General features: G+C 36.6%; 1 protein-coding gene across 2 annotated transcripts in view; it reads left to right on the forward strand.

Annotated features, from left to right (window-relative positions):
• AFG1L (AFG1 like ATPase) overlaps positions 1-15212 on the forward strand; it is a 66323-nt gene that overhangs the window by 41516 nt on the left and 9595 nt on the right. For both annotated transcript variants that reach the window (XM_058835559.1, XM_058835560.1), the window contains exons 9-10: positions 3440-3510; positions 3767-3867. In XM_058835559.1, the coding sequence (XP_058691542.1) occupies positions 3440-3510; positions 3767-3867 (172 nt within the window). The remainder of the gene's footprint in view (positions 1-3439; positions 3511-3766; positions 3868-15212) is intronic.

The following is a 15212-nucleotide window of genomic DNA, read 5'->3' on the forward strand; positions in this document are numbered from 1 at the left end:
TTTGCTCTTTTTTTCCTTCTTATTAGCCAATAATTTTCTATTCAATGGGAAATGAAAAATGTATAGTAGAATTAGCAGGGTGTGACTTTTCCTTTCTTTGCCTTCTGGTCCATTTTGTTCAGCAAACCGCCTTCCATTATGCTTTGATATTAACTTCATTAAACTACATTTTTGGTATCCACACTAGCATCATTTATAATGTGTGACTGAATAAAAACTAATTAGATTTTTTGGGGAGGTGTGGTGTTTGGAGAACTGAAGTGACAGATGGTTAGAAAGTAATGAATATCCTCTTGTAAGAGATTGCACAATTCTCTTATAATAGAAGAACATCCTTATTGTATTTAAGTAATTAAGTATTTATAGAAATCCAATGACAAGGATTCATTTAATTTTGGGTGTTTCCAATGCTGTGGATTAAAAAAAACAGCACCCTTCTGTTTTGACAGATTGTTTCTGTTTATCATGACAAAATTTCTTTAGCACTTTATATTTGCAAATAAATATATTTTAAAATATATTCAGAGTTGTGTTTCTGGTTGCAGCAGAAAACTGCCTAATAGGAACATCCTCTTTAATACTTTGAAACCTTTGCAGTGCAAACACTTTTCTGTCTTGTATTTTCTCTTGTAATATTATTTAATCAGTGACAACCTGAACAAAGCAGACTACAATAGCTTTTTTATTAGATTTATAATGATTGTACCTTTAAAATACTGATTTAAAAAAACATGTTTCCATTAAGAAAGGTGGGGTATTTTCATAGGTGTGATGGGTGTTTGAAACCAAGTATGTTCATGCTACTTTTTAAGGAAGTTAGATGTTGTAGTTGTTTGTCTGGAAGGAGGAATACTGCTTGGTAGAACTACAACTGGTAATTCTTCCTGCTTTTGAAAGGAAGTGATGGAATTTCATATATGGAAAACAGGTCCAATGCATGTTCTGTATTCTTCAACTGTGGTTTTATAAACTTGAGAAAAGTAGCTCTTGTTCTATATTCTTGCCTGGCTTCACTTGCTCTGTGCTTTGTCATGTCTGCTCAGAAGTACTTTTTGAAGCCACCACTGACACCTGAGTGTTGCTGATCATGGTTCTCATTCTGAGTGCTGCTGTTCCTACCTGTGGTGCTGCTTCCTGTGCCTGCTGCACTCTGTGATTTTCTGTTGGACACTTGTGGAGAGCACCTGCCACATTCTTTTCTCACTCTTCATACTCTGAAGAAAGGAAAAGGATGTTTGTGGTTTCTAGCAGGTAATAAGCCAAACATGGTGCCTGTGGCATCAGCTCTCAGAGGATATGCAATACAAACAAGTTCCAGGAGTAGTGCCCAGCCAAAATATTTCATTGTGTTCTTCTTTAAAACTTGTGATCAAGTGAATGGCAGAGATTGGCAAAAATTCTCATATATTCTCTTACTGGAAAGATATTGGTTGCCTTCAGAACTTGATGTGTGAATCATCAGAAAGCAGTGAGGGGAAAAAATATTAAAAAACCTCCATAGCTGCCAATTAGGAATTAGGTACTTATTTCTTTGTTCTTTCTTCTTCTGAGGGAATCTCATTCATTCTTCTATGCAAACTGGCTCATTGGAACTTTCAACCCTGTAGAACTAGCTTAGTATGTGCGGATTCCTTTTGTTTGTTTTGTTTTAAAATTAGGTACTGTAAAGCATTTTGCTGCAGATTTCTGAAATTTAATCAGCAGTTCTTGTCCACAAAGAAAGTGTTCTTGTTCAGCATGTATATGTTCTTCTATTAATGGCAATAGTATCATTGCCATCAATTTTTAAGAATCCTCTTGATGCTTCATATGTTGTGTAGTCCTGCCTTGGTTTAAAATATGTAACTGAGGGTTACATAAAGCTGTTTTATACTCATCTGAGAGCAATCAATGTAACACGATTGCTTGATCAAAGCAACTTCATTAATCTCAGTCTCAGGTGTCTATTTTCAAAACAAACTTTCTTGGCAATTAGGTACAAGTATCCACGTTAGCATCATATTCACCTGTTTCTTCTGGTAGCCTTTCAGTTGAAATTCCTGTTACTGATATGCATGCACAGGCACATACTGTCTGAGATAGAAACAGAGATGTAGATAGATATGTATTTGTACTCACATGCACACACTCTTTACCCCCTTTTATGTTTTTTTTTCTTGCGTTGTCTGTTCTTTTTCATTTATAATTTTGTCAGAGGAATGCATCACACCAATATCCATGTTCAGAGAAATTTCTAGGATTTTATGTAACCTCCTAGTCAGAAAAGATGTTTAAAGTCTTCAAAATGGCACTTTTATAAGTTAGTGGATTTTCAGATTTTTTTCCCAAATTCTTTGTATCTACAAGGTTGTCATCATTAAGCTTTAGCTAAAAAGTAGTTACTTCAGTTCTGCTGTTAACATTTTTAAGGTGCTTAAGCCCTAATGAGCTGGAGAGTATTTGTTTAACAAGCTGATATTCATTTGTCAGTTAAGAGGATATCTAGAACTGTGTGAAGCAGTGTGACTTCAGTGCATCAAGATCTATAAAATAAGACTTCACACCAAAAGAGTTTACACAAACTTCAGTGAAACATTATATATCCTAGTTCTAGTTGTCTTCCATAACATTAATTTACTATTCTCAGCTAGAAATTTTATCTATCTGTCTGTCTGTCTGTCTATCTATCTATCTATTCATCTTTAAGAATACAACATGGAAAGGTTGGATCTCTAACCTATTCAGTGATTAAAAAAAAATTCTCTTATTGGACTGATCTTTTGATTCTTGTGGCCCAGAAGATGAATGAAAACTTTACTTCAGGTATCAGCACAGATATTTTGCATTTCACCATCTGTGGTTGATCTTTTCCCAAGCAGTATTAGTATTAGAGGTTGGGAAACTGCTAATACTGTTAATACAGAGATCATAGTGGTATTTTTAATTTCACAGTTTAATTTTGCAAATTGTTTGGTCAATACAATCATTTGACTTGACACAGCACCCCCCTCCTCCCCCCCCCCCCAAAAAAAGATTTGCTTCAACATTTAATTTTACAAAGTCCCTTCTCAAAAATTTCAAAGGATACTTCTTTAGGTGCTTGACTGCCTTGCCTTGCCTTGTCTATTTGCTCTTATTTTGCATGCAAGATAGAGCCAGAAGCCTTTTTTCTCATTGTGTACACATAGTGTTAATGGATCTGCTCTGCCTGTATTGCCTCATTACTGGAAACAGCTCAAAACACAGAAGTCTTTCAGTATATGCAAATAAGGCAGAATCATCTACCTGAGAGTTAATATTCTCTACTTTTAAGTGTATTCTAAATGTAATGTTTGTATTTAGAGCATAACATCCTGTTCTCTTTTTTTTTACGGGCAAAAAGCTAAGCAGGCTCAGGCAGCTGTTTGATGTTGGCTTCAAGTGTTATTAATTTCATATTCTATTATTCTTTTCACTGTAGCACAAGTGAAGCTGATGTGGAGGCTGTCATGGATAAGTTGTTTGATGAGCTGGCTCAGAAACAAAATGATTGTACGTAAGTTAATTTCTCTTGAAAGAGAATACATTTAGAACACAATGCCCAATCTCCACTGACCAATTAATAAGTTCCATTGCTGTATATGGGTTGATGCCACACTCAAGTGGCAGTCATTGTATCAGCATTTTGTCTAATTTATGTGTTGAATCATGTGCTATTATTCATGAAGCTATGCATTTCCTATCTGTAAGAGATGAATTTTATAGTAATTATCCAGAGAAGATTGAGTCTTTGTTCATGTTCCCATAGTAACTAGACCAAGGATTCTAAAAGTGCAAGGCAGAGAGCTGAGGCTGAATAAAGCATGTGGAACCATTGCAGACTTCACGTTTGAAGAGCTGTGCGACAGAGTGAGTACCCAGTCCAGTCTAGATCAGTTAATGCTCAGACTTTTCATAGTTTAAAAAAAATTCAAACCACACAAACTTGATATTTTCCCAAGCTACACTAAATTAAAAAGGCTTTTTTAAAAAACTTGATTAACAGAAATGTTTTTAATTTAACAGGAAATAAACCCCTTTCCCCAAAAGAACCATACTAATTTTCTTTTTAATGATATAGTAAATTCACTTTTAGGTGTATCACAGATTATCTTCAAAAATCCTACTAGAATATATGCCTGGCCTAACATCACTGCTGGTATATGAGTGGTGGTACATCTTAATATGTAAATAGCAACCAAATGCTGTTTTTATAACCTGGGGTTTTAGTTTGACACTCAAGCAAAGGAGTAGTGATTCTGGCACCACTAGAGTAACACTGCTGTTTCACACTTTGGTTTCAACTGCATGTACAAGGAATGTTTAATCCCAGGCCTTCTCAAAATATGCCAGGTTTTGCTAAACACTGCCACATTCTCTGCTTAAACATGTGAGATACCTTGAAAAGTTCTCCTTGTATTTGTATTATCCAGTGGGTTAGAAGACAATTCCCCAGGAGTTGCACTGTACTTCAGTAATCTCTGTACTGATGTCTGAAGCTGCTGTTAAATGATCACAACCCTAAACAAGGCCAGTGGTACTTTTGATGGTGACCAGTCTTTTGGCAATAACATTATGCTTTCACTTCCTTGCAGCTACAGAACTGATAACTATTTGGACAGAAATTTCACTGGCTGTGTTTCACACTGTAGGTTTTAGATTGTTGGTTTTCAGTTTTAGACAAAACCAATAAGCCGTTTTTAAGAGTGGAGGTGTGTCATGGGTAGAATATCTTGCTTTATTTTCATTAAAGGTTTTGAGACTTTTTCTGCCTTGTGTCTCTTAAAGTGTGGGGAAGCTATGCTGTCAGCAAACAACTAGTACAATTCTTTACTCCAGTAAATGCCTTATGCACAGTACTTAAATGGGACAGTAAGTTGCTTCTAAGTAGAAGTGCTCTGATTAGCTCACGTGTCAGTGGTTCTCATCCTGTTCAGGAATTATTTGGGGTTCCGATCATCTTGGCATAACAGAGCTTGAGGGTCTTGGTTTGCACTCAGAGCAAGTAAAGAGAACCCTTGTGTAATGTTAATCATTGTTTAACAGTATTGTTCTTACATGGATCACCCAGGACTTAGGAAGTCTTGGTGTCTCAATTCAGATGCCTTCTGCAGATGTGTTATGTTAGTCTCTTATAGCAAAATCACATGCTTAAAACTAAAACAACATGGCAGACAGTAAATGGTTTTCTTTTGACAACTTCCTCAGTCATCGCTGATCTTTCTTTTCAGATCACTGATGTATCTTCATAAATATTACATTAGTATGTTGATAAGGGATATCAGTATGTTCCCTTCATAGGCATAAAAGTATAGTCATGAACTTCAGAACTGTCTAATAAATTTAGATAAACGGCCAAAGTTGCCTCCAGTGTGAGTTTTTTCTTTTTTTCATTACTGTAAACTTTTGCTGTGATTCATGGCAATGGTAGAAAATTTCCCTCAGTATAAGCTGCATTTAGGACCTTGCCTGTCCCATTGCTCTGTCTAACCTGCTGCCATTAAAATCTGCTAAAAGGAAAAATTCAAAAAAGGAAAAGCCACAAAACCCTCTTCCTTTTTTTCATGAATTCTTTTAAATTCTTTTAAATTTTGATGGAAAATCTTAAACATGCAGTGTCTTTTTAAACGGAGTGGGAAATTGCTCCTGCTCATGTCACAGAAGATGTAGGGAGGATCCAGAAGAGTGCACTGGTGGTTTATAGCAAAAAATAACCCAAAATGAGGAGATGTTCAACATGACTGGAAGTATAAAGTAATTTATATATATTCCAGTAAGCCTGCTAACAGTGGGAGTGATTTGTGGAGGGATAAAGCAGAAATCTGTGGGGGACATAACAACAAGCTATTTGCTACTTCTTGTGAAGCCAAATGGTAGGTAAATTGACAAGGATCATAAGTGCTACTATTGAAAAAAGAAAAGTAGCTAGAAAAGGTGTAATGAAAAGCATGATTGACAAGAAAATACTGGAGGGGAATTTTTTGGATTTGCATGGAGCAAATCTGCAGATTTTTTTGTGCAGGACATGGGAACAAAATCCCATGGGAAGGAGAAGGCAGATTGTCTGAAGGGACATGGGTCAGGAAGCCTTCCTCCTGGAGCCTCTTGCAATTGGGGTGAAGCTTAATTGACAGCTCAAACAGAGCCACCAGGTAGATACATGAAATCTAAAGTTGGTGTTGTAGGAGCTCATTAAACTTGTAACAGAATTGAAAACAAGATTTGCAGTTGGTTTTGTAACAGTTCTAAGATGTGGTGACAAGCATGATAAATGGCAAATTCTCATTAATGGGGGAAAATGAGAGATAATTGCTATTATTGAAACCTTCTGGGACAATTCATAAAATAATAATACAGAATGGTTGCTTACAGCCTCCTTAAAGACAGCGTGGCTAAAAGAGGTGGAAAACAGTGTGCAACACTGAAGGTACTGGTACCTGCATTAAAGTTAATTAATACAAGGTTCTTGAGTACATATCAGCCTACTAATTAACAAACGCAGAAGGAAAGTACTCATAGGGATCTGTTGCAAATGGAGCATGAGGCGGATTGCTCCTTGAGCACTTGGCTATAAAAAGCATATAAAGAAAATACACTGTTGTATGTTACACTGTAGATGAAACTCAGGAAAAGATGAAATGTAATTAGCCAGAAAATTGCAAATGATAATTTTCTAGCATAAAATGTACTACGTCCAGTACAAGGTCATTTGATTGGAGCTTACAGTGATGAATTAATCTAGAAATTTCTGTTGTGTAGGAACAGTATTCATTTTCTAACATTTAATGGAGCCAAAAGATATTCCAAACAGTGAAGTTGCATATTTGAGTGTTCAGGAAGAGCAATTTTCAAAAGCAAAAGGGAAGTGTGACTAACTGGAAAGGGAAGTGTAAACAACTACAATAACAAAAAGAGCAACACAAAGCCAAGAAGGACTTTCTGTGGAGGAAGGTAATAAAAGTATTTCCTGTGTTACTGTTGAGACAGAATCAAATAATATGGAATGAATGGCAACTAGTTATGAAGTACAGGATAATTCTAAAATAAAGGTCATGAGCAAATATGTCCATTCAGATAAAATACTTACTTAAAATTAGAGTTTTGATGTTTTATATTATCTGAATGTTACTGGCTTACTCTTAGCTGGAGATGGATGAACTTTTAATAACAATGTAAAAAAAGGAAAAGGTTTGGAATAAATAAGTGTTCTAGGTAAAGCAGAGTGAAATATTAATTTTACTAAAGGACAGTGAAATAATTTTCAGTCTGCAAATAGTTAACATATGTTAAAAATAGCTTGCAAATATATTTTGTATCATTGGAGTTCTGAAAACTAGGCTGAGATCTCTGACTAGCTTTTTATTTTTGATAAATGTTGAAGTGCAAGAGAAATTCCACATCACTAGAAGAATGCTGTCTATGTTGGTATTGAGAAACAAACTTACTTGTTTCGCACATGCTTATGATGATGGGTGGAACTGCAGGCTATTGGTGAGATTTTAGTCCAAGAAGGGTAATGGAGAAGCTGATTCTGGATGCATACAGTGGATGACTAAAGAATGGAAATGAAATTAATTCTCCAATCTCCCTGACTTTATAGGAATGGTTGAAGATGCTCTTCGTATTGGAAAGTGGCAGTCTCAAGAAAGTATTTGTTAAATGGATTGCTAAGTTAGTTAACTAACCTACAAAAAGAAATTGCTTAAGGCTTGTTGTTTGTAGCATTTCTAGTGAGCACATTTTTATACTAAGCCCAGTATATATAAAGTTTTTTTCCCCAGAAGTTTTGAATATAACATAAATGCTAATACAAACTTGCTGTTAATACAGAATACTGGTTGTATGGGGGGCAGAGCAATGAAGACAAGAATGCGGTGTGCAGTTTATTTCTTATCAGAACTGGTATTTTGGGGAAAGGGCTGGGATTCTTGGTTTTGGTTTGGTGGGGGTTTTTTTGTGTGTGTGTATTTTTGGTGTGGTTTTTTTTTCTGAGAGTTTGTTTAGTTTTGATTTTATTTTACATCTAAACAGACACAGCCTCCTTTTACTTTGTATTGGGTCAAAACTGGGTGCCATTTTAGGAGGGGCATTTGAGCTAGGTACTAGTTTTTAGGCTTAGCCATCTCTAAAATGCAGGAACTTGACATACCCCATGATCTTTCCTGGTTTTGAAGTACCTGAAAGTAGGGATGTGAGGGGGTCAGGGTCACCACTGCCTTTTGGCAGCTCTCACTGCCCCTGTAGTGAACAAGTTCAGCAGCCGGATGGGAATATGCCCATCTTGAGGGAATAACCAGCTCTTCCCCCGTTCATACTTCTGGGTGTAGGCAATACTTAGTCTACGACCAATCTGTCCAGTCAGTTCAAACTGAGTTCTTCCAAGCCTTGTAAATCCTAGGATTTGAAGGGGTTTTCACAGGAAGTGTATAGGATATTTCCCTCATACCAAGCAATCTTTCTTCCAAATTTGACATACCTGGTCTGCATAATGGAAGTGCTTACAACTTACAATATTATCTTGGAATTTCCTGAAACTTTTGTATACCGCTGCTCATGTGGGCGTCAGTAATCATTGCAGCATGAGTGGACAACATTGTACTCAAAACTTGGTTAATTGATTGCTTTGGCTATCCATTACCTTTAAGGGTTCCAGGTTTTGCAGGAGTCAACATGTGAAAGAATAGATGCTTTTGTTGTGTTGGCAAAATAGCTTATCACTCAAGTGACTCTGTTTTCATTTCATTGCTGCAATCTGTCTCCTAGTCTGGTCTTGGGTAACTGTTACAGTGATATTCCAAGGGATAAATACCCAGACCTAAAAATCTACATTTGCTGGTGTAGGATTAAGGAGATGTGTTTGAAATTTCTCAGGTAATTATTTAAGGATTTCTGTAATACAATATATCATATGAACAGCCTGTAAAACCTCCTTAATTTCACTGAAGTTTCCTTTGAAATAAAATCAAAATTGTGTTTTAAGGGGAAATAATGAAACATTTTCCACTTTGATATCATGCAATTTCATGAAATGTCAGCTAATACATAATAGATGAAAATAGCAAATCAGCAATTGGTAACCTGATACTATTTGTAACATTTTCTAGCTTAAGTAGAATTTTCATAATAGCTGCTTTTTAATTAGTATCTGGAGACCTTGGGAGTTAGAGTTGGTACCTTTCTGGTATTACAATATTTCATTCTTGTTTCACATGTTAGCATCAAACTTTTTCATATCAAGAGTATAAAAAGTTTTTTCTGTCTAAAATAATGCATCAGATACTGGTAATTACTGGTTGTCCATTAATGTTTATAAAAATAAAATTCAGATAATATGTTGTATGCAATGCTGATATAACATGTAGTTAACTTGCTAAGTTGTGTGCATCAATTTGTAAATCCTGGTTTCCCAGTTGAGGATAATCCCAAGTTTTAGCTAATTTAGTTAATATCAAATTCATACACAATGCTTTTTTTTCTTTACTAGCTATGTGAACATGTGGACAACCAACAAAAAACTGGATGAGAGGATACTGATCTATTTTGGTTGCTTAAAGCAAGGGAGAAGCAGTTTTTCAGACCTGACACACCAGGGTTTATGTGGCACGTGGTGATCTTTGTCATGGGCATGAAGCAGTTACCCAGTACTAGAACAGAGCCCTGTGAAGGTGCTTCTCCTGTGTAATCAGCCAGGAGGTCTCTGCTTGGTTTTCATCAAATTAAAATGTATCCACAGGAGGCTGGGATAGGCACCAGGCAGAATAAGAACATACAGTTCCCAAATTTTAATGCTAGCATTGGCTTCTCCCACTCTTGGGGCCTTTAATTTCTTTCTCACAGTTTCTCCTTCTATACAAGGAGGGAAACACTAGCCGTGGTGTTAGATTCTTGCAAAACATAATTTGTTAGATTGTTGAGTTAAATGTGTGAATGAAAGATGACCTTTAAAAATAAAATATATGTATTAACTTGGTTTTAAAATCCAAATATATTTATATATACAATTGCCCAAATGTCTTATCCTATTTTAGTGTGTTCATACATGAAGAGCAGTGTTCATTACACCTTAGAAGAAATCATTCTCTGCCAGTTCCCTTTCTTCACTTGCCTTCAAAATTTTCCTTGAAAACTGGTTATCGTGACAGTTTGATCTGGTATAAATAACGCAGCCAACAGCTCACCTTCTGTGTAATCTTCATGGAGCTAAGGGAGTTTGGAGATGCAGAGCTGCTCTCGGTGCTCCCCGGCTTGTGCGCAGCAGCTGCTGCCCTCTGCCGGGAGCGCTGGCTGCAGATGCTCCTACAGGGGCTCAGCTGCTTTGGTTCATGGATCCTGCAGGCTTTCCATTAGGTAATCCAATATATCCTTTCATCCAACTGCCCACTGCCAATGAATGTAGTGTCTTAACCATTAGCAAACATACAATAGCGTTAAAACTCTGAAAATAAATTTAATGTCGGTATTTATGTTGTAAAAGGTTATCCTATTGTGATGTTTTTTTCCTTGTAATTATTCAATGTTTCTGAAATTGGCAAAATAGAATTTTTGTGTAGATTAACACAACAAATAAGTGGTGAACAGTTTCTGTTAGGTTGTTGTTCCATTGCAATAGGCATGCTGTACGCATCAGGAGGAAGATGTAGTTCTTAACTTGAATAGCTTGCACTTCAAAGGAAAACATGTAACTGAGCTTTAAAAAAAAAAAAGAAAATAAAAACCTCAACATTTTCAAATGCATCAAGTGATTTAGAAATGCAAGTGTCTCTTTTTGAGTCAGGTGAATGTCTGCCCTATGTGATGACATAACTGCATTTGTGGTTTAATGGCTCTGAGTAATTTTTGAGGGAACTATCTTCATTTAGAGAAGCTGAATGTATCCACAGTATAATTTGATGTCATCTTTAGGATTGTAGGATTGTCAGATACAGGTGCCAATAAACAGGTAAGCACTATTTCCAGTAACATTTTAGAATCATAGTTTTCCTTAGTTTGTGATCTTAGTTTTATTCCTAAGAGATTAGCATTTGCAGCTTAAGCTCTATATTGACAGTCTATCTTTTATTAGCTATATTTGCTTTAAGGATTTAATCAGCCCCAAAAATTCGCCTTATCTTATTCATGAGCATTTTTTATAAAATAAACTCAAGAAACTTATTTCAGGTGGAAATATTGTAATACAGTTGTATTGTTAGTCAAGCCACCTTTCTGTTTTATATTTTACGTGTATCAGAGTTTTATTTTTAGAGAGCACTTCTTTCAGTGAAAGCTGCATAAACCTTGAGGGTTTAGATCCTATACTTTATAGACCAGGTAATACAAGATTTTTGAAGCTGAATGGAGTTTTAAGGGTTTGCTTTTTTAATTTAATTTTTTTGTTTCTTAAATTCTTGAATGTACTTCTCTTTTTTCAAAGCTTTTTTGATCATGGTTTTGATGTCTTAACAGTAAGTGTAAGTATTTAAAAAGACCTATAAATTTTTTTGGAGACCATTTCATTGATAACACTATACTTTGGAGTTAGAACTGGAAATTTAGCAGTGAGGACTTTTAGAACAGAAACATGGCTTTTCCATGCTTCCAGTATTCAGCCAACTTCAAGCATATTGTTCAAATAAATACATAAATAAATATAAGAACAGAAAATTGCAATCATCTTCTTAAGCAGAAGAGCGAAGATCTGAAACAACTTTTCTCTATGAGAAATGTGACTGAAAAACTTCTTCTGTAAGAACAAGCAAAATTACTTCTTAACAGGATTCTCTGGTGAGATAACCTGAGATAGCAAGGGGCTGTGCTTGACACAGAAAACATCTTTCACTCCAGGGTTTACAGATCTTAGATTCCTGCTCTCCTGGTTAGAACTAGATGATGGTTAAGGGATCCTCCAGCCCAAACTATTCTATGGTTCTATGATTTGCACTGCTATCAGTAGCTCTAGATTTTTTACCAAGTTAGTCATGCCCAACCTCTTCCCATTTTTATTTAACTTTAGCATGCTGTGGCATCATATATCATGCCTTGGGTTTTTCGGTTCCTTTCTTGGAATTATGATCTTGGCACATCATCTCAGTGCTCTGCTTTATGAGCCTCACTAGCGATAGTGTGTTTTTAATTTGGAAACAACAGAGCTCTATATTTTTTTATTTATACTTAATGATTAAGTTGTAAATATTATCCGGTCTTAAACTGGGTGTTGTCTGTAGGAAGTTTTGGAGTGTTAAGAGTGTCTGCACAAAATTATAGTTGCTGTCAATCATGAGTCTTTGGGATTGGCTGGAACTGGCCCTAGAATATCTTGCAACATCAACAAAAAAATACATATTTTTATGAGATGACATATCCTTTTCTATCATATGTAAAACATTCTGTATTCTTCAGACAATCTCTGAAAGGTGATATACAGGGCCACTGATGAGTCAACAAAGAAAAAAAGATGCCTTATAGTATAATTAAATGGACTCTATAATAGAAAGAGGAGACAGCTAACTCTGAAACAGCCCATAGAGAGCTCCAAATAATAAACATCCTACTTGAACTGAGATGATGATAGCTGAAAATGCATTAAGTAGACAGAGAAACAAAAACAAATGAAGGTGAGAACTCAGTCAAGCAGGTTGAAGTGGAGTAAACACTTTGTCAGGAGCGTAGCCCATATCAGTGCTAATGCGTTTTGCATTAGCCTGTAAAATACTGACTCTTGGCATCAGAGCTGATGACAAAAATCCACAACAGTTTTACAGTATATACACATGCAGGAACAATGATACCATAAGAAAGATTCTTATCTGTTAATGTTTTGAGTTTTTTAAATACTATTATAGCATGTGATAAAACTGGTAACAGATGGTGACAGTCATTACATAAATGTCTTACTGTTCTGCAGCTGAGTTTTGATCAATAATCAATGAAACAAGGTCAGACAGTACCAGAAACACACACCAAATGAAGTTGTTTTTACAGTGTTATTCATAGGATGAGATTAATCAGGCTAAACTTTTGGTAAGAGGATTACATATAAATGTATCAATATTAGGAGGATTTGTGGCTTCATTAGCAACTGCAGAGGAAGAAATACCTTCATGTACACTGCTAGCAGAAATACTCTCTGAGATTGGTTGAGATTCCCAAAATAAATTTCAGCCCTGAAGGGTTATACAGAGGACAGTGCTATGTGTCTAAAGTCATGTGCCTCTAGTCTTGTTACCTAGTCTGAGCTGGTGTTGCTGGCAGTTGGGAAACAGCCAGTGCTCACTGCAAGGTGAGGGGAAAAGGGCCTGAAGGCAGTAAGGCAGTGCTGTGAGGCTGAGGAGAGGGCTGTGGGCTGCTGGAACAGCAGAAATCTGCTCCTCAGTGGAATTTCTGTGTATGGACTGTACAGGCAGAGCCTCTAGCAATCTGGCCTTAAACTCATTTCCCCATCTCTGTTTCTATGTGGCAGAGGTGGTACGTGGGTGCTTGTGCCAGCCTCATGCCAGGTTTGGGGGGCAGCAGGACAGTGAGAATGTGAGTTGAGAAGTTGTCAGGGTGCCCCTGCATGGTGTCTTGCATTTGGAGCATTTTGAGTTAGCTGGTGGGTTAGACCAGCTCTGAAGCAATTACGGGGAACATGGAAAGTGGGCCAATAGCAAGGTCAGAGGCATACAAAAAGGGGCTTTAATCTGTCACCAGAGCATTTGCAAGTTTGCTGGTGGTCCCACTTTTTATACTGAGTAAGACAGAAGGAAATTAGAGGACTTCCCAAGATGAGAGTAAGTCATGTTAGAAACAAGATTAAAAACTTTGTCTTTCATCTCTAAGCTCCAAAAGCAGGGAGTTTTGAGAACTCCTCTATGTAAGGGACTACAGCTCCTATTGACTGAACCATATGTAACAGCAGAATGGCTGACTTGGCATTTCAGTTATGTCTCACTAGATTTGAATCTTGTCAGGGAGTTACTAAATATACTCAAAGTGCTCATATGCTGCTAGACTCAGATCTTTCTTAGTGTAAGGTTTTGGACTATCCAAAGGTATGTTTCTGCCAACATTAACAGAATATTATCACTTGGTGTTGGTGTAGATGTTTCAGAAGTTCTTGTTAAAGCTTGAAATTATCTGCCTTTTATGCACTTAATTAGAGGAATTCTTGAATTGCTTGCTTGTTGCACTGCTGAAGTAGATTGAATTCCTGTTTGACTGATAAAGATGCATATTGTAACCTTCTATGAACCATGGTTTTATGTGTGTATGAAAAGCAGTATAAGTATTACATCTTCCATTCTTCACATTTGAAATGCATTAGACTTACTTTTATCTTCCACCTGTTTCTTCCTTCTGACTACCCAGGTTTTTTATTCTCCTGTTTGGATATCCACCAAACAAGGTATTCACCGAGTTCTTAGCTATATAGCTCATTAGTTGGGCACTTCAGTTTGCATACTTTGCGAAAGTTTGGATACTTTAACTTTTAGTTATGTCTTTATTTATTTTAGGAATCAGCTTTTAATACCTGATCCTTTGAGAAGAGGAGGGTTTATTGGTATGGTTTGTGTGAGAAAGTGTGTCACACTGGGGTAGGGCAGAATAATTCCTCAGGGTTTTGGGTTTTGGCAGAAGACTGCTTGGGCTCTTCATGTGATAAAAGAATGAATCAGCATAGCAGTGATGTCTGTAATTTCTTATCTAAGAGGAGACATGAGAAATTCTCACCTTTCTCATGTACAATGAGATCATCACTGTTCTCCCTCGCAGGTACTCATCACACAAGCACACTTGATCTCTGTGTTTAACAGTACTCCAGTCCTAAGTATGGAATAAAATTACCCTTACCTAAACTATTTGCTTATCACTAATCTTAAAATCTCCAGCAGCATTCTGGTTGTGTTGCTTTTAGTGCTCCCATTGTTTTCCTTTGTACTTGATACTCTGGCAGTCCAGATCACTTGTATCGGGTGGCAAGGTGTCCAGTGGGTTAGCTTGGTGTTGTTTCCAGCCATCAGTTCCTTTTGCTTTCTTGAACCTTTTCCTGTTTTATTTCATCAAAACATCTTGAGTTCAGCTACTCTGGTTTATCCAGATAGGAGTTTGGTTTTTTACAGAGGTGTTGCATGAACCTTTGCTGGTAGCCCAATGGACTAAGTCCATAGTAGTAACTAGGAGACTGAAATGGAGGAAGAAAATAAGCATTAAATATAATTCTAAGGGGAGAATATAGCATGTACTACTCTTTAACACTGCTC

This window comes from Poecile atricapillus, chromosome 3, assembly GCF_030490865.1.
Source record: "Poecile atricapillus isolate bPoeAtr1 chromosome 3, bPoeAtr1.hap1, whole genome shotgun sequence".
Classification (NCBI taxonomy): domain Eukaryota; kingdom Metazoa; phylum Chordata; class Aves; order Passeriformes; family Paridae; genus Poecile; species Poecile atricapillus.